This window comes from Xiphias gladius, chromosome 8 (genome assembly GCF_016859285.1).
Source record: "Xiphias gladius isolate SHS-SW01 ecotype Sanya breed wild chromosome 8, ASM1685928v1, whole genome shotgun sequence".
NCBI classification, from domain to species: domain Eukaryota; kingdom Metazoa; phylum Chordata; class Actinopteri; order Istiophoriformes; family Xiphiidae; genus Xiphias; species Xiphias gladius.
In genome coordinates this window covers 18,911,121-18,937,010 of record NC_053407.1, presented here as the reverse complement: position 1 = coordinate 18,937,010, position 25,890 = coordinate 18,911,121, and the positions used below count along the sequence as shown (strand labels likewise).

General features: G+C 40.5%; 5 protein-coding genes across 6 annotated transcripts; 3 read left to right on the top strand and 2 right to left on the bottom strand.

The window, feature by feature from the left end:
* The first annotated feature begins 96 nt into the window (after nucleotides 1–96).
* Nucleotides 97–4,808, top strand: cd151 (CD151 molecule). Of its 2 annotated transcripts, XM_040133789.1 has the most exons (9): nucleotides 97–321; nucleotides 1,342–1,426; nucleotides 1,916–2,107; nucleotides 2,788–2,862; nucleotides 3,240–3,260; nucleotides 3,583–3,687; nucleotides 3,886–4,041; nucleotides 4,125–4,211; nucleotides 4,358–4,808. In XM_040133789.1, the coding sequence occupies exons 2-9, from the start codon at nucleotides 1,343–1,345 to the stop codon at nucleotides 4,415–4,417; spliced, it is 780 nt and encodes a 259-aa protein (XP_039989723.1). In that variant the 5' UTR covers nucleotides 97–321; nucleotide 1,342; the 3' UTR covers nucleotides 4,418–4,808. The 2 variants fall into 2 exon arrangements, with proteins under 2 accessions (XP_039989723.1, XP_039989724.1); XM_040133790.1 differs by lacking the exon at nucleotides 3,240–3,260 and having other exon boundaries at nucleotides 100–321.
* Nucleotides 4,809–4,948: 140 nt separating this feature from the next.
* gatd1 (glutamine amidotransferase like class 1 domain containing 1) lies at nucleotides 4,949–8,064 on the top strand. The gene is made up of 7 exons (XM_040133792.1): nucleotides 4,949–5,136; nucleotides 5,322–5,398; nucleotides 7,138–7,243; nucleotides 7,346–7,453; nucleotides 7,549–7,640; nucleotides 7,733–7,826; nucleotides 7,927–8,064. Exons 1-7 carry the CDS (start codon nucleotides 5,088–5,090, stop codon nucleotides 8,040–8,042), a joined length of 642 nt encoding a protein of 213 aa, XP_039989726.1. The 5' UTR covers nucleotides 4,949–5,087; the 3' UTR covers nucleotides 8,043–8,064.
* A 563-nt stretch (nucleotides 8,065–8,627) lies between these two features.
* chid1 (chitinase domain containing 1) lies at nucleotides 8,628–12,481 on the bottom strand. The gene is made up of 12 exons (XM_040133773.1): nucleotides 12,076–12,481; nucleotides 11,743–11,886; nucleotides 11,336–11,468; nucleotides 11,166–11,210; nucleotides 10,935–11,041; nucleotides 10,786–10,847; nucleotides 10,582–10,671; nucleotides 10,372–10,473; nucleotides 10,096–10,245; nucleotides 9,269–9,349; nucleotides 9,139–9,181; nucleotides 8,628–9,003 (listed from the first exon to the last, which is right to left on the bottom strand). Exons 1-12 carry the CDS (start codon nucleotides 12,178–12,180, stop codon nucleotides 8,905–8,907), a joined length of 1,161 nt encoding a protein of 386 aa, XP_039989707.1. The 5' UTR covers nucleotides 12,181–12,481; the 3' UTR covers nucleotides 8,628–8,904.
* Nucleotides 12,482–13,245: 764 nt separating this feature from the next.
* On the top strand, nucleotides 13,246–22,443 carry ighmbp2 (immunoglobulin mu DNA binding protein 2). Its single transcript, XM_040133680.1, has 16 exons — nucleotides 13,246–13,287; nucleotides 14,142–14,224; nucleotides 15,060–15,229; nucleotides 15,329–15,524; nucleotides 15,639–15,736; nucleotides 15,888–16,051; nucleotides 16,223–16,423; nucleotides 16,503–16,650; nucleotides 16,740–16,914; nucleotides 17,895–18,077; nucleotides 18,179–18,297; nucleotides 18,383–18,477; nucleotides 18,839–18,962; nucleotides 19,087–19,923; nucleotides 20,020–20,219; nucleotides 20,474–22,443. Exons 2-16 carry the CDS (start codon nucleotides 14,148–14,150, stop codon nucleotides 20,669–20,671), a joined length of 2,985 nt encoding a protein of 994 aa, XP_039989614.1. The 5' UTR covers nucleotides 13,246–13,287; nucleotides 14,142–14,147; the 3' UTR covers nucleotides 20,672–22,443.
* On the bottom strand, nucleotides 20,976–24,969 carry LOC120792875 (zinc-binding protein A33-like). Its single transcript, XM_040132258.1, has 6 exons — nucleotides 24,573–24,969; nucleotides 24,171–24,266; nucleotides 23,698–23,928; nucleotides 21,827–21,849; nucleotides 21,615–21,733; nucleotides 20,976–21,526 (listed from the first exon to the last, which is right to left on the bottom strand). Exons 1-6 carry the CDS (start codon nucleotides 24,963–24,965, stop codon nucleotides 20,976–20,978), a joined length of 1,413 nt encoding a protein of 470 aa, XP_039988192.1. The 5' UTR covers nucleotides 24,966–24,969.
* Nucleotides 24,970–25,890: the final 921 nt, after the last annotated feature.

Below are 25,890 nucleotides of genomic sequence, written 5' to 3'. Positions count from 1 at the left end.
TTTTTTCAAACCCTTTTTGAACAGTCCCTCATAGGCTAAGCATTTGTTTTTAGTGCCAAAAAAGCTCATGTGCGTGAGAAACCAGCTGGGGGCAGACATGTACTCTACATATCTCGTGGAGGGCTGAGCTGCCTGTTGTGCCAAAAGAGGACAGGCGCTCAGACGCTCGAGAAGGAGGCTCGGGTCTGAGCGTCAACTGAGAACTTCCACTGTTGCAGTTAACCTTCAGAGACAGTAGCACACTGACACTGGGGTTAGCGGGAGCTCGGAAGACGTTAACCCGATAATCTACATCCTGGAGGGCCCACCACCTAAAATCAGGTAGGAGTATTTGGTCTCAGCGGAAAGGCAGGGCAGTTTTTTTTCCATGACACAACGAGTTAAAAATAACTGAATATGACCATTAGGAGATTTTGTTTTTCCGGACGATCACATTCACACATGGAGTATTTTTGTCTCACTGCCCAGAAAGTATCTTCTTCTGAGTTTGTTTTAAATAAGCTTGTTATTTTATATCTATTGTCCTTTTACCTTTTCACTTTTAGTTGATTTCTTTATAAAGAGAGAGGTCCACTAATACCTAGAACTTACAGTCACTATCTCTCATGATGCTGCAAGTTGCAGCTTTTCTTAAAATAGAAGTAGATCAGCTCAGGTTGGGATAAAAACAGACTTTGAATAATTCATCGAGTAAATAGCTAAAAGTCAATAGTATATCACTGGAGTGTGAGAAGATCAGTATAAATTACTGAGATGGGGGACATATATATATCTGCCTGCTGGATGACACGTGACACAAGTTAAGTATGTTTTCCCCACAACATATTTGATTTCATCAGTGAGCTCTTTCCATTGCTGTGTTACGCCAACTTTTTGCAAGTTTGAGATGCACCACATTTTATTTTTGGTCTACTGTATAATGATATTCAAAGTTAATACATATAGAACCGTAAAAAAAAGGGCATTTTGTCAGAAAAGCTCAAATGTACTGTAGTTATGTTTGAGAACCCGGTATATCACCTTCTCACGCCAAAGGTGGAACCAAAGCAGACTGAAGGAGGGAATTCCTGTGGGTATCTATGCCACAACAGACCCGTGTCAGCCAGATTTTATAGGCTTTAGCTTGCCGTCATGCAAGTGTAGTAACAGAAAGTTGTGTGAAAGTAATCTCAAGTGTAGCATGAGAGTGTTGGAGGGTATGACCCTGCTCTCTGAGCATCTTGTGTTCATTCTTTAAGGGGAGATTCAACTGTGAAATCCGGTCTTCTCAGGAAGTTTTTCATTTGGTGATGATTTCTGTGTTGTACAGTGTGCTAACGTGTCAGTTTTTTTTTATTTCAGAATGGAAGCTCGAGGTAATAAAACTCACACCTGTGGGACAATTTGTCTGAAATATCTACTATTTCTCTTCAATATTCTTTTCTGGGTAAGTTAACGAGAAAATGTTAAGATATTCACAAAATTTTAGAAAACAAACCCTTCTGTTAAAGGATCTATTGGTTCTGTGATGATTAATAGTACCGTTAGACGTAATAATTGACTTTTACATGGAGCATTAATTTCAAGCTTTGCTTCAGATACTACAGATATTAAATAGGACTTTCATTTAATGACACTGAAACACTACTCAGCTTACACAATTTATACTGTTCCAACTTACAATGTATTCCCTACATATATTCTATAAAATATGTATATTATGCAATATCATGCTTTATGTAGTTCCTTTAAACAGTATTTAAAGCAGTATCATTTAGTGTTTACAATTTTTGCAGTAGTTACAGTCGTTAATGTGGAGCCAAGAAAAAAATACTCCATAGAGTGTGTACTTCAGAGACTATCCGAAAGTTTATTTACATCAGAACCTTTACTTCCTTCTGGTTTGAATTGAGCTGATAACGATACGTTCTTTCAGCTGGCAGGAGGAGCTGTGCTGGCGGTGGGAGTTTGGACTCTGGTGGAAAAGAGCGACTACATCAGTTTACTGAACTCCAGCTTTTACTCAGCCTCAGCTTACATCCTGATAGCCGCTGGGGTCATCGTCGTAGTGACCGGGATAATCGGATGCTGTGCTACTCTGAAGGAGAAGAAGAGTCTTTTGATTGCGGTAAGGTGGATCAGTCACACAAAACACGGCCCTAAAGCAGAGAAATGTTTTATTAAAACCTTGGTTGTTTTATTTCACTCCACTCCACCAAAGCATTAACCCCATGTAATTATGTGGACTCAGACACCAAGGAAAGACTTAAAGTTCCTGTTTATACACACATAGCGGTCTTGGTCTGCGTGTATTGAAAGTTAATCCTTGGTGACCTTCTGTCTCGTCTGCCTGCATTCAGTGCAGCCCATTATGTCAGACAGGCATGGCTGTCAGAAATAACAGACAAAGTCATGCAGAGTATGTCTTTAAGAGTTTAGATTTAGAGTGCAGCTCATGCCAGAGGAATGGGGGGCATCACAAGCGGCTGCTTGGACTGAGGAGTGTGAGAGAGACAGACGCAGTGAGAGGATATAATACTGAAGCAAAACTTCACAAGCATATTTGCCACGACCTTTGTGAAGAATAACTTTCTTTCCCACAGTTAAATCAGTTATTCTCTAGAGTATAACTTCTTTTTGTTTTTTTGAGTCGGGCACAGATCGTTTCAGTGCTGATGTCATATTTAAAGTCATATTTAAGGTCACACTTTAGCACAGAATTGTACTGAAAAATGCTGGAATTTATCTTTTCCAACTGAAGTTTATTTACAGCTTTGTTCTTTTTCATTTCCTGTCTCTTTTCTACAGTACCTGATCTTGTTGCTCTGTATTTTCCTGCTGGAAATCATTGCTGGTGTGCTGGCCTATGTAAACTACCAAGAGGTGACGTATTTGTACTTTGTGATTGATTCTTTTTCATATATTTTTGTTTATTTGTGATATTAGTTTTTCATTATTATGTTTATTCCCTTCTGTTTATTTTAAATTTTGCAACAATTACAACTCTGACAGTTTTTTCTTTCTGCTTGTATTTTATGTGATTTTTCTGCCATTTCACTATCCTTTTATGTTATTTCAAACACCTTTGCTTTTCCTCCATCATGTCAGATTTTTTTTTTACCCCCCTCCATGGAATGCTTCAGTTGCCGACCTCTCTGTTGCGAAATCTTCTCTGCATGCATCTCTGTGCATGTTCTTCATTTGTCCTGTTTTTCCGTCCTTCTCACACCTTTCTTTCTTTCCCCCTTTTCTGGCTCCAGTGTTTCCCTTTCTGCTACCAGGTAATCTGCTGCCACCTCTTTCCATTTTATATCAAACTGTTTCTCTGACAGGTTGATATATGATGGTTCATCTTCACTCTTTGCACTTTGTCAGTCAAGAAACAAAACCATTTATATTCGCAAATCAATTTCAAGAATGCTCAGGAAACAGGGAGTGGGTTCAGAGGATCTGTGCACATATATTTTGAGTTATGTGCAGGCATTACAAAGGTACAGTGGAATGTTACGGGGAGGAAATAGAAATTTGACAAGGGGCTATTTTTATGGATGGTGACATATTTTTTTCCCGAGCAATCACTGAAGTGCTTCTGCTGTCTCACAGCTGGATGAGGAGCTCAGACAGAACCTGAAGGTGACCATGCAGCAGAAATACCAGCAGCCGGGGGAGGAGAGCGTCACGCAGGCTGTGGACAAGCTTCAGCAGGAGGTGTGGAAGTGATACCGCACATTTGAATCACAGCAACACCACTTCAATGACTGAGAAAAACTCAGTGATTTAAGTTTCAGTTTCAGTTTGACAGAGACTTTGAAATGACTGCCCCTTTAGCCTGCATGTGAATATAATTCACAACTATCTAATCTTTTTTTCTTTCCTCTGTTCCTCCCTTTACTGGCATCCTCTCAGTTTAAGTGTTGTGGCAGTTACAATTTTTCAGACTGGAGAGACAGCGTGTGGATCCAGGCTGAAGATAATAAGCGTCTCGTTCCTGATAGCTGCTGTAAAACTCCCAGTGAGCTCTGCGGCCACAGGGACCATCCCTCCAACATCTACAAGGTGGAGGTGGGTAGAGTTGTTCATTTGGCTCAGGCTAGACCTTGAATTATAGCAAGATTTCAATTTCTTTCCCTTTCTCATGCTCTCAGGGAGGCTGCATCATGAAATTAGAGGATTTCATCCTGAGTCAGCTGTATATTCTCGGTGCAGTGGGCATTGGGATTGCATTTCTCCAGGTAAAAACCATAACCACTTAGCAAAATACTGGTTAACATGACCATTCTCTTGATGTTGTGCAAAATACCAGCAGCTGTATGTAAACAGTGGTTGTGTCTGTGTGCAGTGTGTAACCAAAAAGTTCCTTGTGTCTTTTTTCTTTCAGCTCGTAGGGATGATGTTTACTTGCTGCCTTTATCAAAACTTGAAAGAAGATCCTTACTGATTTCTCAAATATCACAAAATGTGTCACATCATGAATTGTAAAATGTTTGATTAGAAATTTTAATACCCCAAATAATTTATACAGTTGGTGGATGCTGTGAAGTTCACGCCTCCAAACACCACGTGATGATTTTCAGAATACAAACACTAGAGCTACTGTAATGCTGCTGGACAGCACTGTTCTTTTTCTGCAAATTCTAACGCATGCTTTCAGCGTTTTCCCGCTCATTTTAATGCTAATGATGTGTGGATGAACTTGTAACTGAAGCTTTAATTTCATTTCGTTTTAAAGTATTTTATGTCGCAAACAGTGTCGGTGTTGTTGTTTATCCATGTTTTGTTTCTTTGTTTGTTTTTATGTATGTCACACAGTGTTATAATTTAAAAATGAATATAGAAATAATTGTTTGTTTGTTGGAACGCAAATAAAAAATATTTGCCGTTTGTTGTTCCCTCTGAATTTTCCGATCTTATTTTCCCTCCTGCCTTTGACATTGAACTTTTATTCTGAAATCGTTTGGGCGGATGTTGTTGTCAGCTGACAGGACTTCCTCCCCGTGTGTGTTTTTTTTTTTCTTTCTTTTTTCTTGCGTTTCACCCATAATTATCTTCTTATTCTTTTCAAAGAGGCCAAAAATATTTCATGCGGAGGGAAAACAAAGATCGCCGAAATGTCCGCGAAGCCGACATGTTTGATAGTGGCGAGCGCTTCTCCTCAAGGTGGGTGGATGAACCTGTAACAGCTGATGTATCATATCACTTTAATGCGGATGAGCAACACGATGTCCAGTGTAAGGACACAGTGTTTTTTTTTTTTACGTGTGGCCGTCTCAGCAGTCGGTAGCTCTGTGTTGTGTGAGTTTTTCTCGTCTCATTCGTTTAAACTGACGTGCTCGTTTATTCAGGGGTGTCAGCAAAGTCTTTCCATCAGTCCTTCAGCCTCTGTGCCTCGGCGTTTAATCTCCAGACGGCCACACCTGGGGTAAGACTATATTTCTAACTAAAAAAAAAAAAAGTTATGTTTTCATCATCTTGAGATGTCCGTGATCTCACGAATGTCGGTGGTCCAGCTGAGGTGAGCTGCTCCTCTCAAAAAGAGGTGCCACTGAAATGAAAACGGGAGGTATCCAGTTCTGTTAGGTCGCAGGTAAATAACAAATTGGACCAGCAACATACGAGTGGGTGACAAATTCAAGGGAAAAAAAAAGAAAAAGATCCTCTTCAGACGTGGGGACCACTGTCTCATAGGGAACCCTTTATAAAGGCCCGGTTACCTGTTGCCAATGGCTTTCATATATCAAACATTTCCTAATGCGTTTTAGTTCAGTTATAAGCCATTAACAAAAACAGCCTTTGGGTTGCCAGGTTGTGGAAAATCCTCCTCCAGCATGACACTTTTTATTACTTAGGGAGACATCTACAATGGACTGTTTGCCCACTCACCTTCTGGCAAAGAGCTGCAGGACATCTGGACCAAAATCCCAAATTTGTTTGCTGTTTTTTTTACCCCTGATGTTTTGGGTTTTTTTTAATTAGAGAGAATTTAAATATTTTTTTCCTACCAAAAGATTAACTACTGGACACAACATGTCTCCCACTTATCTCCTACGTGCACATCACCGAGGCTGCAAGTAGTAGTTATTTTATCGACCATTGGACATTATTGATCAATCTGTCGATTATTTTCTTGATTAGTTGTTTAGCCTGTAAAATGTAATGTGAAAATGTTGAAAAATGTCTCACACAATTTCCTAAAGCCCAAAGTGATGTTAATGATAATTTGTTTTGTGTGACCCCTGTTTCATCAACACCTGGGCAAAGACTTGAGAAAAGACCAGGTGTGGTTGAAGAGTCTATGCCAAGGAGCACCAAAGCTGTTCTGGGGACTTACAGTAGCCCCAAACCTTACTAAGACATTGATGGACTGCACTTATAAAGCACTTTTCTAGTCTTATTGACCACTCAAAGTGCTTTACACTACTGCCACATTCACCCATTCACACACACATTCATACAGCGCTTTTCCTACGCAAACAGCGCTTTCTATACACACACACGTGCACACACTGATGAGACAGTGTCGGGTTCAGTATCTTGCCCAAGGACACTCCGATATGCAGACTCGAGGAGCTGGGGATCGAACCACCGACCCGCTCTACCACCCAACGCTGATTTTCAAATAAATTGATCTAGTTGTGGAAAGGTAGAAAATGCTTAATCAGAAAAGATTACCAGTAGTTCAAATGTGCTTTTGATAGAACTATGTCTTTCTGTCTGTCACCAGAACCACCAGAAGCATTAAAAAGTGAGGGAGCTCTCTATATTTTCTCCTCACTAGATGGAATACGCTTTATTTATAAGCACACTTGGAGGTCTATTTTTATTGTCCTACTTTAATGAGTTACTTCACTTCAGACCACTTTTTCCTGTGAAGACGGTGAATAGTCCTTAGATATAGTAGAATAGTGGAGTCATGTTTTTGGTGCTGTTATTGGAATTGGTACAGGTACAGGTACAGTCTGAAGAAACATTGGCTTCAAACACCGTGGGTAAACATTTTATCATTTCATCTAGACTGTAGGCATCTGTGAGATCATGGACATACATTGGCTACTTGAAAGACATGTAATATGCGAGTTCACTTAGGATACTGTGCGAACTCAGCACATCATACCTTACTCTGTACTGAGGTGACGGGTGAGGTGTTTCTCTGAATGGCAGGGCAAGCCGATAGACTTTGTCGGAGTCGATGAAAGCACTGCCAGATGGGTGCAGGACTTCAATGTGAAACCTTACGCAACGCCAGCCAAACTTGAATCCATAGACGGTGAGAATATTAATTTCAAAGCCACCTGGCGGTTTTTATTTCAGCTGCTGCTGCTGCTGCTGGTTGGACTTTGCTCAGTTATGTCACGACAACCTTTTCCAGGTGCCCGATACCAGGCGTTGCTCATCCCGGACTGCCCTGGAGCGCCGAATGACCTGGCACACAGCGGCTCTCTGCACCGCATTCTCACACACTTCATTTCTCACCAAAGTGAGTGTGAGGCTGATTTTAAAAGCAGTCAGTGTGTAATCTCTTTGTTCGCTGTAGAGATTTGGATGCAAGTTGTTTCTTTTCTTTTTGTGCAGAGCCCGTTTGTGCAGTGGGACAAGGAGTGTCGGCTCTGTGTTGTGCCACTGAGGGACAGAGGTGGATCTTCGATGGCTATAGTTTAACAGGGGTTAGTGTTCCCCATGTAAACATGAAGGCAATCTACCCAAATATATTTATGCATTCAGTGTAATTAGTATTAATAGCTGTTTTTGTTTAAAGCCGTCAGTGTTTGAACTGGTGCGGAGGCCTGACTTTGCCAACCTGCCCTTGATTGTGGAGGACTTTGTGAAAGACAGTGGAGGGTCATACACAGGTGAGCACACCTGCAGAGCACAGATATTAAATTAGTAGAGTAAAATAGTTCATCAGCATTTCTAAAACTAAACTCTGTTGTTTATCTCTTTATTTTCCAGCAAGTCAAGACGACGCTGTGCATGTCGTCATAGACAGACACCTGATAACTGGCCAGAATATGGAGTCGACCTCACTTGCTGTAAATAATCTAATCCTGCTCTGTAATGGCAAGTAAAAAGAGACAAGTTTGAATCAGGAGCGCTCAAATTCCACGGCTTAGCTGGTTCATCTTTATATTCATGTAATTAAACAAACATTAATCTCAGAGAAATACTGGAAGATGCTGGCTCCGAACAGATGTTTGGCAGCACTGTAAATACAAAGTCTTTGCTTCTCATTGCTGTTATAAATCTAAAAGCCACACAATCAAACATCTTTATTTGAAGTTTTCAAAAATTAAAAAAAAAAAACGGGGTGTCAGGAGCAGATGCTTTCTTGATGATGGATGTTCAAAGCCAGAAAAGGAATTCTCTTCACAACAAGCAAAGCAAGCATCCAAAAGCAGAAATGTTTATGGGCAACGGTGAGCAAAACAGACTGACCAGATGTCTGTGGCACGTGAACTCTGAAGGCCTCTGAACAAGAACATACCCCTTCATTTAGACTTTTGTACACATTGGTGATCATGCACCTTCTGTTGCTGAATGGAGATGTGTTACTGCACTCTGACTGAACTGTACAAGTAGATTTTTTTTTTCCAACAATATCATTGATGAACAGGAATGTAACCTACAGAAGTACCTATTGGCTGCTGCTTGTACTTTTTTTTTTTTTTTTTAAATCAACAAATCCCAGTTTCATTTACGTAGACAAGATTTCTCAACACTTTTCATGACCCTCAGACAGGTTGAGTATTAACTAAAACCTGTCAATGGCTCATTTCAGAGTTCACTTCAGTTGCTCAGAGAGAAAAAGAAAAATATACCTGCACACAGCACCTGAGTTCTTTCTGCACCATGTTCCAGAGGAAAAAAAAATATATATATGTATTGTGTTGATGATCCAAGGTCCCCGGCCTTCAATAACAAGTCCAACTCTCATAGGAGATCGTAGAAATAATCCAGTCCTTGTCCCAGTTCCCATAAGGAAATTCCAGTTCCCAGTTCAGTTGCTAAAGAGATTCTCAGGTAGACTGACTGTAAAATAATTCAAACAATGTTCATCTCCACATGTTAATGTAAACCCAAGTTAAGTTGTGAAGTAAATGGCACCTGGTCTTAACATTATGTATGTTGTGACTACAAACTAACTTAAAATGTGAAGAGCTTTACCTTCAGTGATGGGTAGTACACCACATGCTTAACTGCATTGTTCCTGAAATGAAAGAGTAGGGTCAGATCTTGTTAAAAGATACTGTTGGAAGCCAATATTTGCGCATTCAAAGTATTATAGTATTATTACCTCTTGTAACTGAAATAATGCTCCGCAGAGTATTCATCCCAGAGAAGTTTGGGCCTGTGTTCTCGCAAAATCTCAATGTACCTACAGAAAATTAAAGATAAGTGTTAGGCCTTGACAACCTACTGACTTCCCCCAGCTTCTTACTATAAATACACGTTGTTTTTGGCCAAATTTAGAAAAATTTGGGTTATTTCACATGAGAGGTTTCTGTATTTTTTTTTTTTTTTGTCCTTGCTCTTCTCGCTGGATTGATGAGTGGGGTTTAGTTGGAAAACGGTGACGTAACGTACTTCTGTGCACTAGTCAGAGTTCAGCAACATTTGAATGAATATCTGATCACAGATGTGGGGTTGTTTCCAGGCCACTGCCAATCAAATCCGATTAAACACCCATGCAGGTGACGTTTTCTTTTCCAAACTTTAACTTGGATTGTTACCTATTTGGTCATGAATATGTTTATGTTATAGAGCAATATTTATGATTTTAAAAGTTTTCAAGGGCTTCAAAGGGGAACTCCACTGACTTTACATGTCAGAGTCTGTTTACAGGTCTTGGGGAGCACACCTGAATATCCAACTGAACTGTCGGAGATCAAGATGCATTGTAGATAATACGGATGGGAAGAACGATGCGTAAAATTAAAAGACATTATCTCCAGTTCTGCAGCATTGATTTTGATGCTTTAAAAAAAAAAAACATCTTCATGAGTCTGACAATGTTATAGGAGTGTAAATCAGTGGAGCACACAATTTTGAACATTTAAACATGCAAAACTTTATTTGCTAAATTGTGAAACAATTCAAGCAATAGTCACTGTGTTATCTTACCTTCCCCCCAGGATTGGCTCTGTTCCCTGGCTTCCAAAATCAAGGCCATATAAATTGAGCCCCAACAGGATCTTTTGTCTCCACTGAGTGTTGGGTGCAAGCTGGAGAACACAGTCTCTCACCCAGGGCAGGGGAGAGCTTGGGCCTGGTCTATTTATTACAAAAGAAAAAAAGCCATGTAACTCAGAACGTTGTCTGCATTAATGTTGTGAAACTACCTAAAACCACTCCATTTCTGCCTCAATGAATATACATCACTTGGCCCGGTGCACTCACCTAGCACCGCTGGAGTAGTCATACGTCATGAGGCTGAATCCGTCGACTACCGGGGCCAACTGTTCGAACTCCTCCCTGCCGAACATACCTGGCTGCCCCGTACTGATCACGATGGAAAAGAAAGAAAAAAGAAAAAGGCGAGTCAGCATCAGTTTCACTTATTTACTTTTAATCATTTGTAGTTGTTGAAAGTAAGCTATTTTCATTCACCTTGTCACCGCAGGTGGAATGACAAGAATGCAGTCCAATCTCTTAGCCTTCAAACTCTCACATATGTGTTTCACCAAATGCACCAGCTCCCTGGGCGGAGAAGATTGCAAATGTTTGATTAATTTTATTTCACTCTTCAATCATCTCAAAGACAAAGACAAAATGTCAGAGTTAGAATATTGCTCTGGCAATAGAATAACTCACTTTCTTTTGTTACCGCCCAGCTGGCTCCACAGCTCCAAGGTGAAGCCATCGAAACCCTCAGTCTGCAAGGCCGCAGCTTCATTACACAAACTGCACAAAAATTGTACACTGTTGCAAGAGAGTTCGAACTAAAGTCAATACTTCATTACCTTTGCAACATCCACCAGCTCACTGCCCAGCTCTTCTATTTCATCTTCACTCCCCAGCACGCTCATGTAGTCCTGGTAAGACCAGCCGTCAAATAACAGCCGGGGCACTGAGAGTAAAGAAAATTGAGCATTTAAAAGATAAGACAACAGAGTCTCACCTGAAACGCTTGCACTGACCCACAATAACAGATCTGATTCGATGTGTGGACAGCGGGCCGGACATCCACTTACCCATCCTGACTTTTTTGTTAGACTTGCGTACAGCTTTGACCCATCCTGGAAAGACAAAAAGACACCATAACTTTATGTACATTAGTCATTTGTGTTGACACTTTAATAAGGGATGAAGAACCAGAGGAGAGCTTCCTCTTTGACTGGCAGCGATGTATGGATCGTCTTACCTGGGTCGTGGTCGTGGAGCCCCGTAACGTCAAAGGTTTCCGGTCCTCGTCGGCGAAGCTGGAGCCACACTGGGGACACCGAGGTCAGTCTGGAGCCAAACATTTTGGCAACGTCATAGCCGTGGGAGTTCCACTGCAGGGTGGGAAAATACATCAGCAACATGTAATTCAGATAGTGTGTCAAAACATACGTGTGAAACAATCATTTCATCCAGTTGACTGAGGAGGAATAATAGAGGCATCTAATAACTCCTTCAACATGCATATTGGCATGTGAGTCTTGTTTTAAGACAGACTTGAAAAAAATCTGAACCTCTTCCCTTTGAGGTAAAGGTAATAGTGGTGTCAGATGGTGAACAGAAGCCAGGGAGGACGCAGATGTGCAGGTGACTGGATTTCAGACTTACAGGTGTGACATATCCAAGCACTGGTCCTTTAAATGATCTCTTGATTTGAGTACAGTGTCTCTTCTCCTCCTTCACTATGTCTTTCCAGTGCGGGTCTGACACAACAAGGCCTCTCTCCAACACAGATATCTCAGCTGGAGATGTCTGAACGGTGGGATCACAGAGAAAAGAGCACACTTCAGGGACAGTAAACAGGTGACAGGCGCGGATAAGGGCCTCTCCCTGAAACTGGAACATTCAAGTGAATGCAGTTTGATGCCAGGCACACAGAGGAGGACTTGACAGCACACACAGCTCACACCCGTTTCGAGGTAAAGACCTGAAGTTACTCGCCTCAGCCTCAGCTTTATGCGACTTCTTTGCATCGGTTTTTGAGAGTGTGGCACGGACCAGCCAGCAGCATGAGATGGCGTGCAGCAGGACCAACGCCGTCCTCATTTCCAAAAAGGCAGTGAAAAGGTGTCGCGAAGCAGTTCAATTAAAATGAGGTTAGCTCAGGGCTGCAGGTCTGCAGCGCAAGTGCGTCCTTCCTGACAGAGATCTGGCAGACTGACGACCAGCATATTCACCGGCGGTCCGAAATCACACAGAACGACGAGCCAGAACGGCCCCGTTCCTACGGCTACAACTTATAACCCGAATTTATGAGAAACAAACTGGCTTTGACTGTCGGGCGGTTGGTGCCAGCTTGATCGACAGCTGAGCTCAACGTGTTTCTGGAGGTTGAACGAAGCCGTGTAACTTCCGCATTGTGTGCTTTTCAAAATAAAAGTAGAGCATATGGCCTGCGAGCAGGGTTGCCAGATTGCGCGGTCTTGCCTGGCAGAAAGAAATTGAATATGGGCGGGTTGCAATAGTTTGGGCTACTTTTTGCACCATTGGGGCGGCAGGTCGGCTACTTTAAAACGTTTAGCGCCAGATTTCTGCAATTTATGTCAAAAACTGGAGTCATAACTCAGTTATATGAACACCATACATATTTTTAAATTCAATGTGACTTACGATCTCTGAGTATGTCAATATCTCCGATGTCCATCACAAATAAACGTCCATAAACCCGCTAAGAAATCGGAAAAAAAACACTCCTTATAGCTCCAGAACTTGCCTGAGAAACATCACATTTTAAGTTTTGAGCGGTATCAAATTAATTTATGATAGTTGTCACTATATACAATAAGAGATAGCAATCACGAACTGCTAATAGTGAATTCGGCGTACTTAACAAAATGTAAACAAAGATAGATTTAAAAAAAAAAAAAAAAACGGGACTCAAGTTGTGGCCCGGCATAACGCCTAGGCTCTGATTAGGCTTCTTTTTGTCAGTCAAATCTGGCAACACAGCCTGCGGGTGAGAGGGAGGTCATCTGAGCAGGCAGGTGGCAGTGTGACTAACGTGTTGACGGTCCGGCACAATCAAAGAAGACGACGCGAGTCAAACAAACCTACCAGCCTCAGAAGACACGGCCGAGAGACTCCCAAACTGTCCCCCACGACTGACAAACATTAGCTCGTTCGGCGTCTTTTTCAGATATCTGCCGTTAATGGGTGAGTGTCATTCTCGCTTGCTTACTGTAGCTACAGGAAAAAAGTGGTGTGCAAGCTAACATGACAGCATTTCTGGAAATGAGGAAACTCTCTCCATGAAGATAATTATAGACTATTGTAGATATTAAACTACTAAGCCGTACTTTGTTTTTTGTATGTATATTGTTACACTTAACGTTAACGACAGTCGGATAAAATGATAACGCATGACAGGCCCATGGGCTGTGGGATCCCGTGGTGGAAGATGTATTTAGGCTTTTTACATAATTTAAGAGACCGATACCAAAATCTAAAAATACTCCATTAAAGTTCTGCATTTAAAATTTTACTTCAGTACAAGTAGTGTAACAGAACTCATGCAGCAGAATGATCATCCCACTGTTATGTTATTTTATTGGATTATTATCACTGATACATTACTATGTATGGTCAAAGTAAAGTCAAATTTAAATCATGCAATATATTTATGCTACAAATAAAGTGAAGTAAAAAGTACAATATTTGCATTTTACATTTAGTGGATCTCAAAGTATAAAATATAAAATGGAAAGACTCAAGTACAAATATCTTTAAAGTGCACTTAGGTGTAGTGCTTGGATAAATGTACTTAGTTGGACTCCACCACTGGTGAGATTCACCCTTGTTAATAGGAGAACTAGCCTATCCATAAATTACAACATTGCTTTTAACAGCCCATTGTGACCGCGTGTGTTTAACATTAAAACTTAACAGTTAAAACAGTTAATAAGTTGATCCTCTTCTGGTTTGTCTGGTTTCTGTTGCTTAAGTGAGGTGGTACTGACTTGTATTGGGAACTGTGCTTTCACACTGATTATCTTTTTGGTCTTTTTTAGTGAGTGATGGCGGTTGAACAATTTGTGTCAAAGACACTCGAGCTTCTACAGGAGGAGAGGGAAGCTGAAATAGAGGAGACCAGGTATGTAAAATAACATCCAGATTGTAATACTTAACTCTGCAAGGGGGGCTGCCGCAGTTTTTTTTTTCTTCACTTCCATGAAATTGGGGGACTTGGAAGAGACAAATTCAAAAAGAAAGGTCAAAAACGAAGCAACAGATTCAGAATTATTGTGAGTTTTAGCCCCTGGTATGGGTCAAGCTCCAAATACACTGGGTCCTACACTCCTCATTATTCCACTCCATAGCGTATCCCTGCCAGAGAAATTCCCATGTCTTTCAAACCACAGCCTCAGTTTGTAATGCAGGCTCTGTTATAAATTTGATGTGTCCGAGCCCGAGCCAAGATTACCCTGATCATTGGCCTGATCAGGAGCTGGATATAGTCCAAGACGGACGCTGACAGTGGACATGCACGTCTTGTGTATACAGCACCGGGTGTCTGCATTCATGGAAGTGTTCATAAATGTTTGTCAGTGCAGTCATAAATTGTGGGCTGCGTGCAAATGGTCTGCATGAACTTCAACAGACATGAGCAAATGACGGGATGCAGCCATTCAGATGCGGTCAGTAGAAATAAGATATCACACTTGACAAAAAGGTCGTCCAGAGCCATAGAGAAAATATTACATATCGGTTTTGACAGACTGTGTAGTTGTCCCGAAGACAGGTATACCAACATTTATGTGGATTTTGGTGGATATCTTTTTTTCTAAAAGGAGATTTTAATATGTTTAACTGGAATGGCAGGCCTTTGGGCTTAACCTACAATGTTTTTCCCACAAAATATTAACAAAACAAAGTGTTATTATTGATAGATGTAACTATAAAATTACAGTCTTGTTTTGTGCTGTCAGGCTATGGCAGGAGAACATCTCTCTCAAGGATCTTCAAAACAAAGGTGTTTGCCTGCTGAAACTGCAGATAGGAAGTCAGTCCACAGGCTTGTATGGCCGCACAGTCGTAGTCCTAGAGCCAAGAAAGCATCTTGGTTTCTCATCTCTACCAAGCAACAGTTTTGGACCTGGTGAGATGGAAAAACAAAACATTTGATCTGGATTTTTTTTTTGTGACTTTTGTTATCATCATATTTTGCTTAATGTGGCGTTTATGTGTTTTGTTACAGGTGATATAGTTGGCTTGTATGACACTGGTGGATGCACTGCGGCCACTCAGATTGGCACAGGGATAGTGACCAGGGTCAGCCAAGCTTCTATAAGTGTGGCATTTGACGATTCAAAGGACGGGCTCAGTTTTGATACAGATGCTCTTTACAGCCTGTTAAAGTTGGCAAATGATGTCACCTACAAACGAATGAAAAAGTGAGTAACATCTGTAAAGTTCACTGCAAAGTCTTTACCGAGCATGTCAGATAAAAGGGAGCTGAGAAACCTTAAAATGACTAATGTGTTCTGTGTGGATTTTTGTGCCTGCAGTGCTTTAAATACATTAAATAGATACAGCAATGGACCAGCGGCCAATCTGATCAATGTTCTTTTTGGAGACACAAAACCTTCTTCTCAATCACAGCCAAGTAAGCGATACATTACAAAGCAAATATTATCAGAAATTGGCCTCTGTAATTGCTCTATGAATACTGCTTTGTTGTAGTATGGAGCACACTGTTCAAAACCTTGCAAATCAGTGACACTAATTTTGGCTTCATGTCTTTTACGTTTCATCAGACGAAGTTGAATTCTTTAACTTGAACCTGGATGATTCCCAAAGAGAAGCTGTGTCCTTTGCTTTGGCTCAGAGGGAACTGGCTGTGATTCATGGACCTCCAGGCACTGGGAAAACCACCACAGTGGTGGAGATCATCCTGCAAGCAGTCAAACAAGGCCAAAAGGTGCAGAAAGTTGAGTTTATTAGTGTAAATGTGAATATTTTGTCTCCACTGATTAATTTAGTCATATTTATGTGTCCTTGTCACTGGTAACTGCATTTATCATTGCAGCATCTCAGTCTAGACAGGATCATTGTCATTTCACTTTCATCGGGTTCTTGTGTTTTTTTGCAGGTCCTGTGCTGTGCCTCATCTAATGTGGCTGTGGATAACTTAGTGGAGAGATTAGCCCGGTGCAAGGCCAAAGTCCTGAGGCTGGGTCACCCTGCCAGACTGCTGGAGTCCATTCAGAAACACTCACTGGATGCCATCCTATCTCAGAGCGACAACGCAGACATCATCACTGACATCCGAAAAGACATCGATAAAGCTTTTGTAAGTGTTTTATTGTGTGTTCCTACTAGTGTTCGTGCTAACTTGAATTATTTGTAATATTTATTTATTTATCTTCAAGATGGGAATGAAGAAGAAGCATGAAAAAGGAGAGCGGGTGAATTTCAAAAGAGAAATAGGGGAGCTGAGAAAAGAGCTGAAAGCAAGGGAAGCAACTGCCATTGCCCAGATCCTAAAAAGTGCTGATGTCGTGTTAGCTACCAACACAGGTCAGTAATGGCCTTGAGTGAAGAAAATATCAGCCAGTTGTAGCGGTGATGATGAAAGGCAATCAGGGAGCACTTGTCTGTGTCTGCAGGTGCTTGTGATGACGGCCCTCTTAAGTTCCTGCCAGCAGAGCATTTTGATTGCGTGGTGATAGACGAGTGTGCTCAGGCCCTGGAGAGCAGCTGCTGGATCGCTCTGCTCAGAGCGCGCAAGTGCATTCTGGCTGGAGACTACAAGCAGTTACCACCTACTATCAAATCACAAATGTAAAAAGCAGGTTTTCCTTTTTTTTTTTTATCCATTTAACAACTTTCAAGATTTAATATTTAATATTGCCTACAGCTAAAACATTGTTCTTAAATAATGGTTTTAAATCTGAAGCAATAACTTTCTATACTGTAAATATGAATGACTAAATAAGCCACAATCAAAGTTAAAGTAAATGAAGGTTGTTATTTGTTGAGAGTGTAACTCTCAGAAACTCAGCTAATCTGCTTCACCAGGGCTGTGTGAATGTCGTTGGATCAGATTTGAATGCCGGCACAGGCAACACAAGCCCACATCTGTCATCATATTTTCATGTCAATTCAAATGTTCCTAAACTAAGTGAACAGAGGTATATCGCCCTTTTCCAACTCAGCCCTGCCATTTGAAAACCAGTGAGAAGAGCACAGGCAAAAACACAAATACAGAAATCTGGCATCTGAAATTACCACAAATGTTATAGGGCTGCAACTAGCGATTATTTTTCATTATTGATTATTCTGCAGATTATTTTCTTGATTAATTGATTAATTGTTTTGTCTATAAAATGTCAGAAAATTGTGCAAAACGTCCTTTCCCAGATCCCAAGATAGCATCTTTGAATTATTTTTCTCTGACCAACAGTCAAAAAAACCCAAAGATTCGCTTCTTGCTATCATATATGATAAACAAAAGCAGAAAATCCTTACATTTGAGAATTCAGTTTGACTTTTTTTTTTAACATTTTTGCTTGCAAAATGAACAAAACCATGAATCGATTATCGCAATAGTTGGCAATTAATTTTCTGTTTATCAGCTAACTGATTTATCAACTAATCCTTTCAGCACTTCAACTGTTGTAACTTTGGCAGTAAAAAGGGTATTCTTCTTTTTGGCCAAAGTAAAAAGCAAATTGAAGGAATTGGTTTTCAGGGCTTTTTAAAAGAGCTTATTACATGACTTTGATTGTGTGGTGCATATTGTTCTCTTATGTTTCCCCCAGTGCTGCATCAAAAGGCTTGTCTCTCAGTCTTATGGAGAGACTTATCCAGATGTATGGGGACACAGTGGTCCGCATGCTGACAGTTCAGTACCGCATGAACAGTGCCATCATGGATTGGGCCTCCAAAGAGATGTATCAGGGAAGACTGACTGCTCACAGCTCCGTGGAGAGGCATTTATTAAAGTGAGACTCGGCTTAGTTATGGAAAATATCTGACCTTTGTATTTCAGTGAAGGATAACTATTTATAATAACTGTTAAATATGCTGTCCTTGATCCAAACAGAGATCTACCAGGAGTCGCCTGTGTTGAAGAGACCAACACGGCGCTTCTTCTTATCGACACTGCAGGCTGTGGTCTGAGTGAAATGGAGGTCACAGATGAGCAGTCCAAAGGCAATCAAGGTCCGTCATTTTGATTGCAGTAAAGCCGAACGTTTGAACTATTTGAATTGAATGGGATCTAACTGTTTGTGTACTGTATCCTCAGGTGAGGTGGACATTGTTCAACTGCACATAAAGGCCTTGACTGAAGCTGGGGTTAAAGCTAAAGACATAGCTGTCATTGCCCCATATAATTTACAAGTAAGTCACCGATTTGAAGAAATGTATATTAAAATATATCTGAACAACTTTCACTGCTGTACTGTGTCATAGCAATAATGCAAAACTTTACTTTCTAAATTTCTTAAATGAAAAAGCCACACTTACAATAATTAAAATAAAATCCCCAAAATAGGAAATGAATTATTAAAGAGCCCAACAGAATTTAATGCACAAGTGTCCTGTAATTACCACTTGTGGCCGCAGAGGCTGCTGTTGCTGCTACTCAGCAAAAGTTACATAGTCCTGCTTTAAACTGGAAATCTAAAATTAACTCAAAAGATCCAACAGTTGTCTCAAAATGACTCAGTGATTTGGTTTTAATGTTTTTATCTCTGTAAAGGTCGATCTTCTGCGTCAGAAACTGTCTACGAGGCATCCAGAGCTGGAGATAAAGTCAGTGGATGGATTTCAGGGCAGAGAGAAAGAGGCTGTGGTGTTGTCGTTAGTTCGATCCAACAGAAAAGGTCTTTTTTTTTTTTCAATTTACTTTTTTTTGCTCTGACGTCGTATCTGTTTCCGCCACACCATGGACTTTAGCAGAATCGATTTACGTACATACAAACATATTTGTTCATTCTTTTATTTTAGGTGAAGTTGGCTTTCTGGCGGAGGACAGAAGAATAAATGTGGCCGTTACACGTGCGAGACGCCACATTGCTGTAGTGTGCGACACACAAACTGTCCAGAATCATGCTTTCTTGAAGTCCCTGATTGATCACGTGACTGAGTTTGGTGAGGTCAGAACAGCCTTTGAGTACATCCAAGATATCGTGCCACAGAACTACACGCGTGACCACAAAGACACCAAGGCTAATACATCTGCCAGCAGCTCCACATCTACTAAACAAAGGGTCAAAGATCAGACTCCCAGCAAGGCGAAGCAGGGACAGAAGAAATCCACTGGTAGCAGCAGTAAGGAAAACAATGCTAGCTCAGAGAAGCACACAAAATCCTGTACGTCAGCACTGACAGAGGAAGAACAGAGGAAGAACAGATACACTGAGATCAAAGAACAGGTGGAGAAGTTTCTGAAGGACTTAAATCAGAGTGAACTACAATTCCCGTCATCCTTTAACTCTCATGACCGACTGCTGGTCCACCAGATCGCTGAGGAGCTGGGCCTCATGCACGAGAGCAAAGGTGAAGGGAAAGACAGGTGCATCACTGTGTCCAGGCCCCTGGAGTCAGCACCAGCTGAGGAGCCGACACAAGCACAAGCACAAGAAGAAGAAGAAAAGGCCCGGGAAGAGGAAATAATCTCAAATCCCCAAAGTGAGCCGCAGTGTCAACCTCCATTAGATTTGAAAAGATTACATTTGGAGCGAATGAAGAGAGAGCAACAGAAGAGAGAAGAAAACGCTCAACCGAAAAAGCAGCAGAACACCATCCTACCAGCTCAGACCCAATCATCCAAGAAGGCCAAAGGTTCGCAGAAACATCAGATTTTTAACAGTTTTCTTACATCTCTGCCATGTGAAGCCTTTGTCCTTTGTCTCTATAACTCTGTCATTTCTCACCTAGGAAAGAACCGAACGAAGGCAGGCGCCTGCGACATTGCTGCTGCCGCAGTTCCTGATGATGACTTTGACACACTTATCAATGCTGTCATGAAAGCTGAAAGTGTGTGTAGTTTTGTAAAGTGCAAAGCATCTGTGCTAACCCTTGGACAGCTTTGCCTTTTTTGCAACAGACAGTACTGTCTTAGTCATCATATACCAGAGGTAAGACAGGAACAAACCACATCCAAATAGTATTTGGTTTGGTTTGTGTTTTTAGAAGACTATGTAGGCGGGATTTATCAGGTTTGGTATTGAATGTAATGCTGAAAATGTATGAACAGTGCCAGGAGAGTATTTTAAAAATCTGTGTACTGACATTTGACCATAAGTGACAACTTTAATATAAGAAAATTGTGGTGTAGGAAGTTTTGTGTTTTCTCCACAAATGTAATCATCATGTTGTAAACACTTTTTAGGTTCACGGCTGTGGAGATAAAGCCAAGGCTCATGCTCGGATGAGAATAAGCAAAGAAGGCGTTCTTTATGCTGGCAGTGGGAAGAAAGACAAATCCATGGATCCCAATAAGAAAGCTTATCTGCAAAGAAAACTGGACTCTAAACTGAAAGATATGGCATCACAGAGGAAACCAAAAAACAAAGAAAAGGAAAGTTAATGTCACCGAATCAGTGCTTAATAGAACTGAACATGATGAAACAATTCAAATACTTGAATATGTTTCTAGTCTTGATTAATCAATTATACATACATTTTGTTCTTCTGACCTTCTTTGGATACGGTATGTTATCGGACAGTTTGCTGCTGAATTTCATGAGTGAATCATGGACGATCAATATTTAAACTGTGTACATTGTTCTTATTTTTGTCGGTCTTAAAAGCTTTAACACCAACTCCTATTATGAAACACAGTGTCCTCTGTACCTCTAGAGACGAGATGCGTCTACTGTCTACTGTAGAGTCTATTTTACACCCACTGTTATGGTCAGAGGACAGATTGTCAGAGGGCTGGAGATCTTCCCCTCCTCATACAATCCAGGGGAGAAGTAGGGGAAAATCCTCTCTGTAAATCTGTCCTTGAATGTGTGCAGTGTTGTCAAATTAGCAGTGTTGATGAACACTACCTTTCCTTTGTCACAGTCCAACTCTACAGTAATCCTCTCAGGCTTCTGCTTCAACACAAGCTTGGTGCGAGGTGAGGTCTGAGCCCAGAGCGAGTCTCCATTGCACAGGCCAATCACCCAGAAACCCTCGGCAGGGTTGAGGAAGATGGTACTCTTTCTTTTGATGGACTCCCGGGCCACTCCGATGTACCAGTCTTTGCTTTGGCCCACCTCTACAGTCCAGCTGTGCTTTCCAGATGTGAAGCCGTTTGCTCCCAGCACACACAAACGGCTGGTGCAGCGTTCAGGGTTGTCAGGTAGGAGCTGCTTACTGCTGTATTGCAGACAGGTCAGCTCTTCAGAGATCTTTAAGTTGGAGTGGGCTGTGTTTGGATCCAGAGTGATGGGAACTGAAAGTGTTACCAAAGTTCATTTGATTGAAAATACTCATACCTTTGTAGTAAACTTGAACTTGCAGGCAATTGTTTGTTCACCCACCATATTTGACAATGTTGGCCATCTTCTTCAAAATTCCAAATTTAAGTAATCCCAGATGCTTTGCAGAGTTTATCAGGATGTCTCTGATACACTCTGGCTCACGAATGTTGCATTTGACCCTAAAACATGTTGAAATGATTACAGTGATTGACGATTATCTAATTGAGACATGGAGTTAGAGCTAATTTTTGCAGATAGTAGGTTATTCATACCGTTTCTTTGTCTGCTTGTAGTCCTTTTTAGTTGAAGACAGAAAGTAGGAAATACATTTCATTAATGAAGTGTTGGCTTGAAGAAGTTAGCAGCATAGTTATATGCACATCACAGGTAGGTGCACGACTATTGGAAATCAGCATAATTTTAGAAGTGTGTCTGTTGTTTACTCTTCCCCCATTGATTTAAATGGGGTAGACAAAATAATAGAAACACCATTTAGTATAAAACAATGCAGTTCAACAGCACCACGAACCACAGCCCCCAAAATGATCATACAGTTGATATATAACCTTCATGAAGGTAGGATTTACTGCAGGACTGTTGGACTAGCTTTAGCCAGGTGTTCCTAATAAATTGACAACTGATTGTATATACTAATAGGCTGACAGGCTCTATGATGATATACGTGGTAAAATATTCAACCTGCCCAGGATGATAAACATCTCACAACTATGAAAAAGAAGTACACGATGAAAACTGGCGACATTATATAAATCCTAAAGAAAGGGAGTTCAGAGACAATAATACATGAAATATATGAAGAATATCAAAATATCTCAAACAAATCAAAATATCCAAAATAGTAAGAGACAGAAAGCATTTGGTCCACCACTTTGATCCAGACTAAAACATCAAGAAGTAGTACATTTTATACACATTAATGGTCCCCAGAAGATGAATCCTACTGACTTTGGTGATCTCATCACTTTTCCTCTGACTCCACTGGCAGGTTGGCTTTAGTGGCTTTTAGTGAAATATCAAACAACTATTGGGTGGATTGCCACAGAATTTCATACGGACATTCATGGTTCTCAGACAATTTATCCTAGTAACTTTGGTGATCCCCTGGCTTTTCCTCTAGTGCCACAATCATGTCCAATACTTAATTTTATGTCCAAATAATTGCCAAAGTAATGGCATTCCCATCAACATCAGCTGTGCATTCCGTGCTAACCGTCAAACGTTAGCATGCTAACATGCTAAACTAAGAGGTTAGAACATTACACCTGCTAAACATCAGCATGTTAGCAGTGTCAGTGTGAAATGACAGCATGCCGACATTAGCATTTTGCTCAAAGCATCACAGCCTCACGGAGCCACTAGCATGGCTGTCGACTATCTTTTTCTATCACCATACACATACATCCTGTACAGGTACTGCATTTCATCATCAAGACTTTAGACAACTATCAACAAAATGCTACACCCAAAACATATCCAAAATTACAATTAATAACTGACTACAAGTGTTATAATATTCTTGAATTCACTTCAAACCCAAGAGGTTTAAACCAAGAATATATGAAACATTTCTTGTAAACCCAGTTTTATGTATTTTTTGTTTTGTGTTAACAGAAAAATACAATCTAGGCCTTCATGTACAATGGTTTTTTTCATGTAACTATTTTGATACTTGCTAAGCTAATTTATATTGCCCGTCCCTAGATAGGCAGTGAAAATACATAAAATTCAACAATGAAATACATACAAAACACCACAAGACACAGTTTACAAACAGTGATGCAATGAAAGTACCATAAAACAAAAAAACTGTACTCCCACACTTTGGGATTTATTTTAATTGTGTATTTTTTTCAATTGTTCCTTTTTTTGAGATGTTTATCACCCTGGGCCGGTTGCCTGTCGTCATAGAGCCTATGATCCAATTTGTGTATATTTGTTGGTGTGGTGACCATTTTTAACATTTTGACCTAAGGGGGAAGCAACCTGGACTGAAATATTGTCCACTTGGATAAGTTTGTGGTTTGGATTCAGTTAAGGCATTTATTTTTTTATTTTTTTTCATTTTTCATCGAGGCTTCGGGAAATTCCCATAACGTTGTGTGAATAATGGCTGTAAGCGTACCTGTAAAAATGGTAAATCCTTCGCTCTGAGGGCTGTCTCAATATCACTGATGGTGGAAGAGAGGGTTTCGATCTTGTCCTTGATGTCTTCCACCTTTTCGCACATTACCTGGGTTTTAATTTCCTCTTCCTTTTTGAGCTCCTTTAGTCTAGTGTTTTCCTCCTCCCTGAGGAACAGGTGTAGCTTCTGAAACTCCTCCTTAATAACTTTCTCATTTTGATACGCTTGGGTCTGTAATATTGAGGAAACTGGTTGTTTATAGCATTAAACAAGAGAAATATTTGTGTGCTGTGCTGAGTGAATTCAACAATTCACGGTAAGATTCAGCATTAAAACAGTAGCCTCCACAAATACTGAAATGTCGGCGCATGTAGAGGTACAACAAAGCAGATGTTATGTTCAGAGAACATAAAATCACACATTTGCCGTGTCCTGTCTTTCAACTGGACACAGCAAATGTATTAATTTGTTACCTGTATATAGGCTTTTGTTTCCTCCCAGTGCTGCTTTGTCTTGTTCAGTATTCTGAGCTTTTTCCTTAAGGACTCCAGCTTGGCTGAAATTTCCGTCTGAAATGTTCACAGAAAAAATCCAGAGCTGAAACAAGTAGTCAGTTGACAGAAAAGTAATTGTCAACCATCTTGATAATCAGTGATCAGCTTTTCAGTGTTTCATATTATTTTAACTAAAGGATTTAAGACTCTTTGAAAAAGTCACCATTGAATTGTGGGACATTGTGAAACCAACTATTCCAACCAAACTACAAACACAGTAGCAGAAAATCTTTGCTCTCACAGCAAACTAATTCCTGTGTTTCTTCTGTTGTAGTGTACATAAAATGCCCAGGTATGTCCCAGCTTCTGTTTTTACTCTACCTTTTTCTGTTGAGCCGCGTCCTCTACTGGGCAGCACTCGTGAATTTTGTGCTGTTTTGACGTCTGGCAGACCAGACAGATGGGCTCTTCGTCGTTATGACAGAAAATCTTCAGCTTCTCATGGTGAAGAAAACAAACCTCTTGATTCCTGCCGGTCCGTTGCACTTGATATTCATCTGCAGCTATCTTTAGTTCCAAATTGATAGGAGGCCTCCCAGGGACAGACACAGTGCGACACACAGGACATTCCCGACATCCTTTCCATTCCCAGAATTTCTGTAAACAAACTTTGCAGATATTGTGGCCACATTTCAAAAGAACAGGGAGGCAATAAATCTCGGAGCACTGAGGACAAAGTAAGTCATCTTCAGAGAGTGAGCTTGTTGCTGCCATCAGGTTGAAGTGATCTTGTAAAGTGAGGTTACAGGAAAACCTCCTTCCTGCTCATCAAGTGTAATGACTGTAGGCGGTTCAACCTTGAACATCTGGTTGAAACTTCAGTGAATGTTGGCAAACTTGTGCGACTGGTTAAATAGGCGTCAAGTATTCCACATGCTGTACATAAAAGCAGTCATGTCCTTGCTAAATCTTGGTAGCACACTGACATTAACTTTTGGTTAGAAAAATAATCAACAACTTAAAAATATATATGTATATACACGTTACAAAAAAACACACACACAAAAAGTAAATAGCAGCTCTAAAATAACAAAATAGTAACATTTAAATTCACTTTGTGTGCTTTATTTTCCATTATGAAATGTCTCCATATTTGACACAGTTACATGGATTGACTTAATGCATAAATATATTAACAATGCATTTTAGTCAGACTAAATTAATCATTTAAATCATGGTTATATCAACATGACGTCTAGAAAAAACATAACAATTCTACATGATTACTGCATTAATTCTCTGAGGAGTCAAAAACAGAGGTAGTTTAAACCGTTAAAGATGAGTGGCTGTGCTGTCAGTAAAATCTTTCCCATGCCCCAGATAACAAGAATAAACAGTGTAGATAATATCTATGGTTTACAAGAGTTTTACATTGACTGTACGTCAGGTAAACAGTTAATCAACATTAGGTGCAGGGACCTCAAACAAGAACCAGGTGCTGTTCAGAAGTGAGAAACATAAGTGCTTGTGCAATAAAGGTAAATGTGTTGGTCTCTTTCTTCTCATGCTGTCAACCTACTCACATGATGTAAGGAAGAGAGAAAAAAATACTTAAAAAGGTTGTTTGTGTATTCCTCAAGTTTGTCTGATGAAATTATTCGTCACCTCCTTGATTTCACTATGAACGTTTTAATAACCG

Excerpts from the sequence above, each read along its gene's own strand:
- cd151 (XM_040133789.1), top strand. The coding sequence starts at position 1,343 with ATGGAAGCTCGAGGTAATAAAACTCACACCTGTGGGACAATTTGTCTG. Across the intron at positions 2,108-2,787 it reads AGAAGAGTCTTTTGATTGCG|TACCTGATCTTGTTGCTCTG; the intron begins GTAAGGTGGATC and ends TCTTTTCTACAG. Across the intron at positions 4,042-4,124 it reads CCAACATCTACAAGGTGGAG|GGAGGCTGCATCATGAAATT; the intron begins GTGGGTAGAGTT and ends TCATGCTCTCAG.
- ighmbp2 (XM_040133680.1), top strand. The coding sequence starts at position 14,148 with ATGGCGGTTGAACAATTTGTGTCAAAGACACTCGAGCTTCTACAGGAG. Across the intron at positions 15,230-15,328 it reads AAGCAACAGTTTTGGACCTG|GTGATATAGTTGGCTTGTAT; the intron begins GTGAGATGGAAA and ends GTTTTGTTACAG. Across the intron at positions 16,052-16,222 it reads CAGTCAAACAAGGCCAAAAG|GTCCTGTGCTGTGCCTCATC; the intron begins GTGCAGAAAGTT and ends GTTTTTTTGCAG.
- gatd1 (XM_040133792.1), top strand. The coding sequence starts at position 5,088 with ATGTCCGCGAAGCCGACATGTTTGATAGTGGCGAGCGCTTCTCCTCAA. Across the intron at positions 5,137-5,321 it reads GGCGAGCGCTTCTCCTCAAG|GGGTGTCAGCAAAGTCTTTC; the intron begins GTGGGTGGATGA and ends TCGTTTATTCAG. Across the intron at positions 7,244-7,345 it reads CAAACTTGAATCCATAGACG|GTGCCCGATACCAGGCGTTG; the intron begins GTGAGAATATTA and ends AACCTTTTCCAG.
- chid1 (XM_040133773.1), bottom strand. The coding sequence starts at position 12,180 with ATGAGGACGGCGTTGGTCCTGCTGCACGCCATCTCATGCTGCTGGCTG. Across the intron at positions 11,042-11,165 it reads TAACAAAAAAGTCAGGATGG|TGCCCCGGCTGTTATTTGAC; the intron begins GTAAGTGGATGT and ends CTTTACTCTCAG. Across the intron at positions 9,004-9,138 it reads TGTACTACCCATCACTGAAG|TCAGTCTACCTGAGAATCTC; the intron begins GTAAAGCTCTTC and ends ATTATTTTACAG.
- LOC120792875 (XM_040132258.1), bottom strand. The coding sequence starts at position 24,965 with ATGGCAGCAACAAGCTCACTCTCTGAAGATGACTTACTTTGTCCTCAG. Across the intron at positions 21,850-23,697 it reads AGGATTTACCATTTTTACAG|GACTACAAGCAGACAAAGAA; the intron begins GTACGCTTACAG and ends TCAACTAAAAAG. Across the intron at positions 21,734-21,826 it reads TACAAGCAGACAAAGAAACG|GGTCAAATGCAACATTCGTG; the intron begins GTATGAATAACC and ends AACATGTTTTAG.